Here is a 13,943-nt window from a genome sequence, read left to right as displayed (position 1 = left end):
TGGTGGCACAGTGGCACAGCTGCTGCCTTACAGCGCCAGAGACCCAGGTTTGATCCTGACGATGGGCACTGTCTGTCTATATGGAGTTTGAATGTACCCCTTGTGACTGTGTGGGCTTCTCTAGGTCCTCAGGTTTCCTGCCACATTCCAAAGACGTGCAGATTTGTAGGTTATTGGCCATCTATAAATAGTCTTAGTGTGTAGGATAGAACTAGTGTATGGGTGACGCTGGTCCGTGCGGACATCAGTGGGCCAATGGGGGCTGCTTCATGCTGTATCTCTAAACTAAAGTATAAGCATGACCTATGATCTTTGATTTAGCATTGAGTTGAATGGGAGCCCACTTGTATAACAATATGCTGCACAATACTTGACACAACCCACACTGTACATTCCCCTCGTGGTATTCCTGCAGCATCACTTACTTTCTGCAGCCACATGTTTTACAGTGTCCTACTGGCACTATTGCTGTGACTGTCCCAAGAGGCTGTGAGAAGCTACAACCGACCACAGTGGATAGCAAAGCTCCATTAGTGGACCGCCCTGATGGTCTTTCCCAATTTTCATAAACACCTTTGATTTTGAAACATTTGAAAGGTTTTAAATCGTTAAGAAAATAGAAAAAAAAGTCAATTCATACCATTTCAACGTAAACTAATAAAAAAAATATATAAATAAAAATGAATTTTAGAAAACCATTATACTGCCTATCTTTAGCTGAAGGATGGTAATACTATTTAAATAACTGGTGGGCAAAGGAAAGTCTATCTAGTCCCTCAGCTCATGCCAAGTCCAAAGAGTCTGTGCGGGAGCAACTTCCTCATTTTTAAGTTTATTATTATCGTCACATGTACACATGGGAGGTACAGTGAAAAGCTTTGTTTTGCATGCCATCCAATCAAATTAGATAATATTATAAACATCAATAGTACAGGCATTCCCCAACTTACGTAATAGGTGACTTCAGTAAATGTGCACTTAAATAAGCAATTCTTTAACCCCAATGTCACCGACGTGGTTTCTGTGTCGGAGAATCTCTCTGCTCCCACATGGTCTTGGAGCTCCCACATGGTCTCCACGATGGAGCTCCCCACATGGTCTCCACGATGGAGCTCCCCACATGGTCGCCATGATGGAGCTCCCATGTGGTCGCTACCTCGGAACTTCCACGAGGTCTCCGTATTGGAGCCACGTCAAATAGTAAATTTACGCATGTGAGGTAGCACTTCCGTGTCTCAGTGACTCAGTGCATAACATTTGTGGGACATAACCCTTACCTATGTCAGGGAGTGTTTGTATTATATAATCAGATTTATAATACTATCGAAGTGCATTATAGTGCAAAAGAATGGAAGTCCGTAACATGCTGGCATCCACACTGCCATGCACATGTTCACTCGCTCAACCAATCTAAATTATATTGGAGGCTTTTCCAAGCTCACATTCCCAACCTGCTTTAAGTCATCTACAAACTTGGATATCTTACGTTTAGTTGCTACATCATATTTGACCAGTAACTGATGTAAAATCCTATAATTGCAAATACATCTCAAGAGGGATAAAGAACTTTTGCATTTTTTTGATAATTCAGCTACAAAGTGGACATGTGCAGTTACCAGTTCCAACAAGTCTTGAACAAGGGAAATGCTTGTTTGGGACAGTGAATGTATTGTTGTTCAAATTGAGGCAATGCCCTCGAACCCCGGCAAGAAAGCATAATTATTTTCAGTTAACAGTGGGGGATACATTCAAAGAAAATAGAGTTCAGAATATGAACATTGATGGATGACTTCCAAGATAAAACCCAGCTTGGCCCCTCCATGGCAATCTGAGATCTGGACTCAAAATAACACACATCACTTCCACATTTCCCAATGAGTTTCCATCCTTCTCCATGACAACTATGTGAAACTGAACTAGACTATTGCCAGTGCCTGGATTATGTTTAATGCTGAATTGACCTTCAAATCTTATTTTTATGCCATTTTTTATTTTATTTCCCTGTCCAAAATATGCCTGTTTTCATCTCTCACCTTGCCTTACCTGCTACTGAAATCCTCACTGGTGTCTTTACCCCAAGATGATTTTTTCAGTGCTTTTCTGACTGCTCTATGCAGCCCCTACCCCCTCTCCATCTCACACTCTCTCACACACACACACACACACACACACACACACACACACACACACACACACACACACACACACACACACACACACACACACACACACACACACACACACACACACACACATTCTAATCACTCTGTACAATTGTAAATAAATCAAATTTGGCTACCCTTCTCCTTTCTCATAACCTTTAGAATTTAGAGATAGATTGGCCAACCGAGCCTACGCCGACTAGTGCTATCCTACTCACTAGGAACAATTTACAGAAGCCAATTAACCTACAAACCTATATATCTCTGTAGTGTGGGAGGAAACCAGAGCTCCCGGAGAAAACCCATGCGGTCATAGGGAGAACGTACAAACTCCAGACACACCGGGCCTGTAGTCAGAATCGAACCAGGGTCCCTGGTGCTGTAGGGCAGCAACTATATTGCTGCGCCACTGTGCTGCCCTTGCAGCCAGTGACCCATTAACCCACTGCTTGTTGAGCTGCACTGGTTCAGGTAAGCAGTGCGTCAATATTTGAATTATCATTGTTCCTTTCAAATTTCACTTTCATGATTCATTCATTACTGACCAAAACGTTGTTGCTCGCAGCATGAGCTTATACAACCTTCCCCATCATTAATGCATTATAATTTAGTTAATTAGTCGGGGTAGCAATAAACTTAATTTTAAAAGAAAGACGAGAGCAAAATTCCAAACTGAAAGTGTTGATATATTTGTATTTCTTTCCAGAGCATGAATGCCAACATGGAACAGAACAACCTAATCACTAGCAAGAAGACGAATGACTTTGAACTGCTAGGAAGGGTACTTTTTGATTTATTTACACAGTGCAAACAAAAAGTGCTTTGAGATGCAAACAGTTTGAAGTCATGATTTCAAGTTCCAATTCTCGTGCAGTATTCACATTAAACAACAGTCAATAAATGCTGGCTTTGCAAGCAAAGCACAAATAGCAAAAATATTTATTTAACAATTGTTACTTTAATGCAGCGTTGAGTGAGTGCTACCTTGTCCATTTATTGCTCTTTCAGAAAGAGGCAAATCATGTTTTGCACGTTTTTATTTATGTATTTTTAAAACAACACAAATTTAATTAACACTGAAGCTTAATTTATGCACTGTGTTTTTGAAAGATCACACTCAAATTTACTTTAAATTATTCTGATTACTTTATGTGTTTTTGAATTACATGCTGCGTTTCAGCTATGTTATCTCTTGGTGCACCACGAGGTGCCTGTACAGTATGTCTGTTTGTTTAAATAAGTCTAAAAGCTCCATCGTACAACTTAAAGCATGACTTCTGCTGCTGTCTTGCTGTAAATTCTTAGATCAACTATCCTCACCAAAATCTATTTATCATATTTACTTCAGTGCGAAACCTTCTAAGGCATGACTTCAAATGAGGTTTATACCTCCTCAGCTGAAAAGCACAAGATTTTTTTAATATTCCTCATCTCAGCCTCGTGATATTATGGATCGTCCTCATAGCGACTCTTTGAATTCTGTTTATATGTCTTGCTTGGATCTCACTAGTTAAAATCAGATATGGCTTATTAAGTTATTGAACACTTTGATCACAACTTTTGATTTACATTCTAATGATTTAGCTATATATTCATTACAGCACTGTTCTTGACAATAGTTCTTTGGGAATCAAATAATCTACTTTTCTGTCACTTCTGTGTGGAAACCATATAACCAGCATCTGTTGATCAGTTCTAACCTTAATTAGACAGATATAACAAAGAGTTGGTGCAACCAAGATGGCCTTGTATTGTGAAGTACCATTCTATGGTTCTTGGATGCAGCCATTTTTTTACCCTTGGAGATTCAATTCTTCATTCTCTCTGACTACTAGATGAACCAAAAAGCACTTTCTACGGTGTCTTTTAAAGGATTAAGCACACCCTGTTACAGTGTTTTCTCAGAAAAGTGGTGGTCCGCGTGATCTGTGGGAAATGATCAAGGCTGTCCTTCCCACCACGAATAGCAGTAGAGTCTTAGTCAATAACTGTTTTCATTGTCAGGCCAGACAGGTATATGAAGTGTAGAGAGCGAGGGATATGGAAACCAGCCAGAATTGTGAAGATATGATTTTATTGAATGATGCACTAGGCTAAGATCTTGCCTACTCCTACCGCCATCTCTTCCATTCCTATATGAAGTTTTCTTTCATTGATAGGTGCTGAATGAATTATCATTACATGATATTGTCCTAATTTATGGGAAATCACCTTTATGGAAGAGAGTTGTCAATGCAATTACATTTCTACGGGTAAGTTTATTTATGTTGTATTTTGTACAAATTAGTAATTTCTGGATAGGTTTTAAACAGAGATTGTTGTTGCTATCTAGAAACAGGTAGACTAAGAGCAGTAGCATAATTGTTGGAAAAAGCTTTGCTTTTCTTTGTCCGCTGTTTAACTCAGTTTTTAACCCAGATGCAATTCATTCTTGCACATGGATTAATGCCTCTGATAAAATAATTTGATTGCCCACAGCTTGAATATGAGGAAAATATGTATAGGTTAAAAATTAATAAATCATTAAAGTACTAATTTAAGAAAAATGCAAAGCACTAGAGGGACTCGATGGGCCAGGCAGCATCTGTGAAGGGAATAGGCAGAAGCATAACGCAGTTGAGGAGCAGGAATCACAGAAGGGGAGCAGTTAGAGAAGTTATCACAGACTGCGGTTGGATTCATACTGGAGCATCCACGACGCTGAGAAAGTCGTGGACAGCACGTACAGTGAGTTGGTCACACCGCAGGTAAAAGGTAAGAGGACAGAAGGGGAACGGGTGGCCAATAGTCAGCAAAGCAGTAGGCAGGTAGTGCAGGAGTCCCCTGCGGTCATCTCCCTCCTAAACAGGTATACCATTTTGGAAACTGTTGAGGGAGATGGCTCATTAGGGGAATGCAGCAGCAGCCAAGTTCATGGCACCATGGGTGGCTCTGCGGCACATGAGGGGGGGAAAAAGAGTGGAAGGGCAATAGTAATAGGGGATTCAATTGTTAGGGGAATAGATAGGCGTTTCTGCGGCCGCAAAAGAGACTCCAGGATGGTATGTTGCCTCCCTGGTGCAAGGGTCAGGGATGTCACTGAACGGCTGCAGAACATTCTGGAGGGGGAGGGTGAACAGCCAGTTGTCGTGGTACATATTGGCACCAACGATATAGGTAAAAAAAGGGATGAGGTCCTAAAGGATGAATTTAGGGAGCTAGGAGATAAGCTTAAAAGTAGGACCTCAAAGGTAATAATCTCTGGATTACTACCAGTACCACGGGCCAGTCAGAGCAGTAATAGGAGGATATTGCAGATGAATACGTGGCTTGAAAAATGGTGCAAGGGGGCGGGATTCAAATTTTTAGGGCATTGAAACCAGTTCTGGGGGAGGTGGGACCAGTACAAACAGGACGGTCTGCACCTGGGCTGGAATGGAACCAATGTCCTTGGGGGAGTGTTTGCTACTGCTGTCGGGGAGGATTTAAACTAATGTGGCAGGGGGATGGGTACAAGAGCAGAGGGGCAGGGGGGTGTAAAATGAAGGTAGAAGCAATAGGTAGCAAGGTGAAAAGTAAAAGTGGCAGGCAGACAAAACCAGGGCAAAAATCAAAAAGGGCCACTTTTCAACATAATTGTATAAGGGGTAAGAGCGTTGTAAAAACAAGCCTGAAGGCTTTGTGTCTCAATGCAAGGAGTATTCGTAATAAGGTGGATGAGTTGAACGTGCAGATAGCCATTAATGATTATGATATAGTTGGGATCACGGAGACATGGCTCCAGGGTGACCAAGGCTGGGAGCTGAACATCCCGGGATATTCAATATTCAGGAGGGATAGAGAGAAAGGAAAAGGAGGTGGGGTAGTGTTGCTGGTTAGAGAGGAGATTAACGCAATGGAAAGGAAGGACATTAGTTTGGAGGATGTGGAATCGGTATGGGTAGAGCTGCGAAACAATAAGGGGCAGAAAACGCTGGTGGGTGTTGTGTACAGGCCACCTAACAGTAGTAGTGAAGTTGGGGATGGCATCAAACAGGAAATTAGAAATGCTTGCGACAAAGGCAAAGCAGTTATAATGGGTGACTTCAATCTACATATAGATTGGGTGAATCAAACTGGCAGGGGTGCTGAGGAAGAGGATTTCTTGGAATGTATGCGGGATAGTTATCTAAACCAACATGTAGAGGAACCAACGAGAGAGCTGGCTATTTTAGACTGGGTATTGAGTAATGAGGAAGGGTTAGTTAGTAGCCTTGTTGTGCGTGGCCCCTTGGGCAAGAGTGACCATAATATGGTTGAGTTCTTCATTAGGATGGAGAGTGACATTGTTAATTCAGAAACAATGGTTTTGAACTTAAAGAAAGGTAACTTTGAGGGTATGAGACGTGAATTGGCCAAGATTGACTGGCAATTAATTCTAAAAGGGTTGACGGTGGATATGCAATGGAAGGCATTTAAAGACTGCATGGATGAACTACAAAAATTGTTCATCCCAGTTTGGCAAAAGAATAAATCAGGGAAGATAGTGCATCCATGGATAACAAGGGAAATCAGGGATAGTATCAAAGCAAAGGATGATGCGTACAAACTAGCCAGAAAAAGCAGCATACCGGAGGACTGGGAGAAATTCAGAGACCAGCAGAGGAGGACGAAGGGCTTAATTAGAAAAGGAAAAATGGATTATGAAAGAAAACTGGCAGTGAACATAAAAACTGACTGCAAAAGTTTTTATAGATATGTGAAAAGAAAGAGATTAGTTAAAACAAATGTAGGTCCCTTGCAGTCAGAAACAGGTGAGTTGATCATGGGGAACCAGGATATGGCGGACCAAATGAATAACTACTTTGGTTCCGTCTTCACTAAGGAAGACATAAATGATCTGCCGGAAATAGCAGGGGCCCGCGGGTCAAAGGAGGTGGAGGAATTGAGTGAAATCCAGGTTAGTCGGGAAGTGGTGTTGGGTAAATTGAATGGATTAAAGGCCGATAAATCCCCAGGGCCAGATAGGCTGCATCCCAGAGTACTTAAGGAAGTAGCTCCAGAAATAGTGGATGCATTAGTAATAATCTTTCAAAACTCTTTAGATTCTGGAGTAGTTCCAGAGGATTGGCGGGTAGCAAACGTAACCCCACTTTTTAAGAAGGGAGGGAGAGAGAAAACGGGGAATTACAGACCAGTTAGCCTAACATCGGTAGTGGGGAAACTGCTAGAGTCAGTTATTAAAGATGGGATAGCAGCACATTTGGAAAGTGGTGAAATCATTGGACAAAGTCAGCATGGATTTACGAAAGGTAAATCATGTCTGACGAATCTTATAGAATTTTTCGAGGATGTAACTAGTAGCGTGGATAGGGGAGAACCAGTGGATGTGGTGTATCTGGACTTCCAGAAGGCTTTCGACAAGGTCCCACATAAGAGATTAGTATACAAACTTAAAGCACATGGCATTGGGGGTTCAGTATTGATGTGGATAGAGAACTGGCTGGCAAACAGGAAGCAAAGAGTAGGAGTAAACGGGTCCTTTTCACAATGGCAGGCAGTGACTAGTGGGGTACCGCAAGGCTCAGTACTGGGACCCCAGCTATTTACAATATATATTAATGATCTGGATGAGGGAATTGAAGGCAATATCTCCAAGTTTGCGGATGACACTAAGCTGGGGGGAAGTGTTAGGTGTGAGGAGGATGCTAGGAGACTGCAAGGTGACTTGGATAGGCTGGGTGAGTGGGCAAATGTTTGGCAGATGCAGTTTAATGTGGATAAATGTGAGGTTATCCATTTTGGTGGCAAAAACGGGAAAGCAGATTATTATCTAAACGGTGGCCGATTGGGAAAGGGGGAGATGCAGCGAGACCTGGGTGTCATGGTACACCAGTCATTGAAGGTAGGCATGCAGGTGCAGCAGGCAGTAAAGAAAGCGAATGGCATGTTGGCTTTCATAGCAAGAGGATTTGAGTATAGGAGCAGGGAGGTTCTACTGCAGTTTGTATAGGGTCTTGGTGAGACCACACCTGGAGTATTGCGTGCAGTTTTGGTCTCCAAATCTGAGGAAGGACATTATTGCCATAGAGGGAGTGCAGAGAAGGTTCACCAGACTGATTCCTGGGATGTCAGGACTGTCTTATGAAGAAAGACTGGATAGACTTGGTTTATACTCTCTTGAATTTAGGAGATTGAGAGGGGATCTTATAGAAACTTACAAAATTCTTAAGGGGTTGGACAGGCTAGATGCAGGAAGATTGTTCCCGATGTTGGGAAAGTCCAGGACAAGGGGTCACAGCTTAAGGATAAGGGGGAAATCCTTTAAAACTGAGATGAGGAGAACTTTTTTCACACAGATAGTGGTGAATCTCTGGAACTCTCTGCCACAGAGGGTAGTTGAGGCCAGTTCATTGGCTATATTTAAGAGGGAGTTAGATGTGGCCCTTGTGGCCAAGGGGATCAGAGGGTATGGAGAGAAGGCAGGTACGGGATACTGAGTTGGATGATCAGCCATGATCATATTAAATGGCGGTGGAGGCTCGAAGGGCCGAATGGCCTACTCCTGCACCTAATTTCTATGTTTCTATAACCCCAGTTGAGAGGAGGGGAACTTTAAAGTGGGCATTCTTTGAAGAGCTTTTGCTGTGGAGAAGTAAAATGGAGACACAAGATACTGCAGATGCTGGAATCCTGAGTAAAAAACAGACTGCTGGGGAACTTATTTCCTCAAGATCCCAGCATCTTCAGTTCCTTGTATCTCCAATTATTGATTGAACATATACTTTTGATTCTTATATATTTTCTGTCTATAGATGTGGCCTGAGAAGTGTTGCCAAAATGATGGCAAAAGTTTTAAACTTCAGGCTTTAGAGATAAGGCGTGGAAACAGGCCCTTTGGCCCACCAAGTTCATACTGACCTCCAATCACCACATACACTAGCACTATCCCACACACTTGGGACAATTTATAGTCTTTGGAGTGTGGGAGGAAACCAGAACACGTAGAGACAACTCACGCGGTCACGAGGAGAACATACAAACTCCATCCAGACAACACCAATTGTCAGGATCGAACCCGGGTCTCCGGCGCTGTAAGGCAGCAACTCCACCACTTTGCCACAGCGCCACCCGAAGGTTACCCACAGGTTTTTATTTTAATTAAATAGATAATAATTTAATAAATGTAAGAGCAACAGAAAATAAAATATACACAGGGTTTGGAATTTGACATGCTGGAGATATTCAGTAGGTCAGGCATAACAATGGAAAGAGAAATTGAGTTAATATTTCAGGTTGAGGACCCTTTATCAGAAGTTGGAAAGAGAGAAAATAAGTTATTTTTAAGTTACCCAAGTGGGGAGAGAGGGGAATAAGGACGGATGGTACAAGAGAAATATCTCTGGTAGGGTGAGGCTAGCATTACCATGGTGATACACTGTTTAGAATGCTGTGTGGTGGATCATTTGATGAGGAGAGAGATAGAGAGAGAGAGAGAAAAAAGCACCAAAAAGATATGTAAAAGCTGTGAAATGTAAGTGAGAGCAACAGCTTAGAATGGAAACCAAAAGAAAAACATCTCTATGTGCTCCCTGTGACCACATAGGTATTTTCCAGGTGCTCCAGTTTTTTTCCCACATTCCATAGACGTGTGGGTTTGCAGGTTGTTGATATACACATAGTGCTGGTCAGGCAGAATCTCTGGAGAAAAAGGATGGGTGAAGAATCGGGTCAGGACCCTTCTTCTTCCCCATCGTTTCTTCAGAGATGCTGCCTGACCCACTGAGTTACACCAGCACTTTGTGTCTATCACAATCACAATAATACTTTATTAGCCATGTTTTGCAATATATGAGGAATTTCACTTGCCAAGTCAGTCATACAAATAAAAGGCAGCAGAACATACAAAAGACATTTTAACATAAACATCCATCACAGAGACTCCTCCACATTCCTCTCTGTGATTGAAGGCGAAAAAAAGTTAAATCTCTTCCTTTTGCTCTCCACAGTTGGGGGCCTCGAGCCCTCCATTGATGGGATGATCTTGACTCCTCTAGTCGGCAGCGTTTGTGCCCTCAGTGTTCAGGCGATCAGCTCCTGCATCGGGGGGGATGTCACCTTCCCCGTGCTGAACGATCGAACCCCGAGTTGGGGCTGGTCGGACATTCCACGACATTGCTCCCGACATCTACGGCCTCTCCCGAGACTGCGAGCTCCCGATGTACAGTCCGCAGGCCATGGTTGGAGCGATCCCAGGCAAGGGATCGACTCCGATGTAAGTCAAGGTCAGTCCGGGGAGGCCTCCAGCTCCATCGATGGTAGGCCGCAGACCGACCGGGGAATGCCATCCGAAAATTAATCGGATTTATAATCAGATTTGTTTTTAGATCGCATTCTCCTGTATCTATCTTCGATATATACCAGCAGCTGCAATTCCTCTCTACACAGGATTATAGGTTAATTGGCTACAGTAAATTAGCCCTAATGTGTAGGATTGAACTAGTGTACATGTGATCACTGGTTCACGTGGACCTGTTTCCATGCTGCATCTCTGAACTAAACTGAACTAAAATATTGCAACTGTTCAACAATTAAACATATTTGTTGCCAGAGACAAACTGAAGTAATATTGGGGATGGATAACCCACAACAGCTCAGGCCAATTTTGATTCAAAGAAAGACGAGGATGTGAAATTGTTTTAGGCAACATTAATAAAGAGATGCCCTCATGTCTTCCCATCATCCAGGGACCCAATCATTAATGCTGGGTGAAGCGGCAATTCAGCCACACTTTATTCAATCGACTGTATTGCATTTGGTGTTCACTATATTGTCCCCTCTACATTTAGGAAATTAAATGTAAACTGGGTGACCACTTTCACCTGCATTGAGTCCACAGTCACTTTAATCCTCCATCCTACTCCCATTATGATCTATCTGCGTGTGACCTCTTGTCTGTTTCAATGAGGCCTTCATCTAGGCACATTGTCTTCAGCGTTCAAAATCAAATTCAACCATTTCAGGTAACATTTTTTGCTGAAGAACAATATGGTTTTTTTGCTCAATACAGAAAATTATTATTTTATTGCAAGACATTTGGAAACGTACATGGTAAGATGGATAAGGGCCAAACATGGGCAGGTGAGACTAGCATAGATGGGCATCATGGTCAGCATAGACAAGTTGTGCTGAAGGGTCTGTTTCCATGCTTTATGACTCCAGACTTGGATTGTTTTTCACTGGAGCGCTGGTTGCGGGGAGATCTAATAGAATAATATAAAATTATGAGAGGCATAGAGAGAGTAGACAGTCAGAACCTTTTTCGCAGGATCAAAAAATCAAATGCGTGAGGCCATAAATTTAAGGTGCTAGGGTAAAAATTTAAAGCAGATGTGCGGGACATGTTCTTTACACTGAGTGGTGAATGCTTGGAACACATTGTTGGGTGTGCTGGTTGGGGTAGATACGTTAGTGACATTTAATAGAGTTTTGGATTGGCACATGGATATGCAGGGCACGGAGGGATATGGATCACATGCAGGTAGATAATAGTTAGATGGCATCATGTTTGGCACAGACATTATGAGCCAAAGAATCTGTTCTTGTCATGTACTGATTTTCTATGTACACTCGAATGCAATGAACTTCCTTGTTCCCATAGAGTATACATTATTCATAGTCATGATAGAAGCAAAAATAAATACAACAGCAAATGTAAAACAGCAGAATGGTGCACAGATTGTGGTGCAATCAGAAGGAGTGCAAAAAATATTCTAAAGTGTAATAATGGAATAACCCAATGAGGTGGAGTTTAGAATAAGAGAATGTGGCAGCACCTCCATAAAAGAGGCGTGAAAGGGGTGATTGGTTCTGGACTCTGATAGCCATGGGGTAAGCTTGGAATCTGCCTTTCAAGCTGCTGTATCTCCCACCAGAAGGTAGAATAAAAGAATAGGGAATGGCCAAGGCGGGAAGCATCCTTGACAATATATCTGACCACAACATGGTTCATCTCCCACCCAAGTATAAGTCAATGGTCCAGAGGCTGCCTGTGACCACAAGGTCAGTGAGGGGTGTCACAGGAGGCCTATGGCGCTCTACAGGGCTGTTTTGAGGTCACAGACTGGGACGCACTCTGTAATCCCCTGTCTGTGATGGACTTATGGACTGTGTTACCAGCTACATAAAGTTCTGTGTGGATAACGTTGTCCGTGAGGAGACTGTACGCTGTTTCCCCAACAACAGCCCTGAGTCACCAATGACATAAAGGCCCTTCTCCACAAGAAGAGGGCCTTCAGGAATGGTGACAGGGAGGAGGTGAAATGGGTGCAGAAAGACCTGAAGGCGAGACTGAGACTGAGACAGGGCAAGGACGATTACAGGAGGAAGCTGGAGCTGAAACTTCAGCAGAACAACATGAGGGATGTGTGGAGTGGTATGAAGAGCATAACAGGCTACTAGAAGATCAGTGGCCTGGAGAGGGAAAGCAATCATGACTGGGCCAATGAGCTAAACCTGTTTTTTTAATAGATTTGATGGTGGGGCCTCTGCTCATCCTCCCCCCTGCTCCCCGACATATTCTCCCCCTCAATCCTCCTGGTCCACTTCCTCTGCCCTTTCAGTGTCGCTCCTGACCATCAAGGCTGAGCAGGTGAGGAAGGAGCTGAGCAGGCAAAGCCATGGGTCCTGATGGTGTCAGCCCTAGGGTACTCAAGGTGTGTGTCAACCAATTGTGCGGAGTACCCCAGCATATATTCAACCCAGCCTGAGCCTGGAGATGGTTCCTGTGATGTGGAAGACATCCTGCTCGGTTCCTGTACCAAAAAGGATGCACCCCAGCCCCAATTATTACAGACCGGTGATGCTGACTTCACACATCATGAAGTCCCTGGAGAAGCTGAGCTCACTCACCTGCGACCTGGGGTTAAACCTTACCTGGACCCCCTGTAGTTCGCTTACCAAACAAAGATGGGGGTTGAGGACACCATCACCCATGCTCCATCGTGGTGGATGTTTGGAGGAGAGGAACATCCCTGTCCCCTGTCTCCATCAATGATGTGGAAGAGCAGTTTACCAGGGAGTACAAATACCTTGGAGTGTACCTGTACAGTAAATTGGACTGGTCGAGGAACGCTGAGGCCCTGTACAAGAAGGGACAGAGCCGGCTGTACTTTTTGAGAAGGCTCCGCTCCTTCAACATCTGCAGTAAGATGCTGGAGATGTTCTACCAATCGGTGGCAGCCAGTGCCATCTTCTTCGCTGCAGGGGCATCAGGGCGAAGGCGGAGGACCCCAATAGGATCGACAAACTCGTCAGGAAGGCTGGCTCCGTCCTGGGAGCGGAGTTGGATTCATGGGAGATGGTCTTGGAGGGGAGGATGCTACTCAGACTGCGGACAGGACAGAATGCCACAGGAGATCCTTCTTTCCTGTGGCTATCAAACTATACAACTCCTCCCCCTTCTGTCATGTGGTCAACTGAGATAGACTTCCCTGCCCCTCCTCTCCCCAATCTTTGCATATCCCCCAAGCCTTGCCACTCACAACTTTAATTTATTGTTTCATGTATTTTGTGTTTTGGGTATTTTGTGTTTTTATGACTGTTGGAAGATCAATTTCTCTCCTGGGATAAATAAAGCTCTATTGTATCATATCACATTGGTTAGGTTGCTGGTGATATGGATGCCTTGAAACTTGAAGCTGTTGACCGTCTTTGTAACTGCTCCATTGATGAAACAAAGTTGTGTTCACCCACCCGCTCTCTCCCCAAAACCCTCAAAAAAACAAGTTGTTTCTCCTTTGGACTTTAAGGGTTGTATTGTTG

At 43.4% G+C, this 13,943-nt stretch overlaps 1 protein-coding gene across 1 annotated transcript in view; it reads left to right on the top strand.

Moving 5' to 3' along the window:
- LOC129705363 (putative phosphoenolpyruvate synthase) overlaps positions 1-13,943 on the top strand; it is a 124,169-nt gene that overhangs the window by 83,087 nt on the left and 27,139 nt on the right. Inside the window, exons 23-24 of the mRNA XM_055648909.1 lie at positions 2,869-2,943; positions 4,322-4,414. Coding sequence (XP_055504884.1) covers positions 2,869-2,943; positions 4,322-4,414 — 168 coding nt within the window. The remainder of the gene's footprint in view (positions 1-2,868; positions 2,944-4,321; positions 4,415-13,943) is intronic.

This window comes from Leucoraja erinacea, chromosome 17 (assembly GCF_028641065.1).
Source record: "Leucoraja erinacea ecotype New England chromosome 17, Leri_hhj_1, whole genome shotgun sequence".
Classification (NCBI taxonomy): Eukaryota; Metazoa; Chordata; class Chondrichthyes; order Rajiformes; family Rajidae; genus Leucoraja; species Leucoraja erinaceus.
The sequence above is the reverse complement of the archived record's forward strand: the minus strand, read 5'-3'. Positions and strand labels throughout refer to the sequence as shown.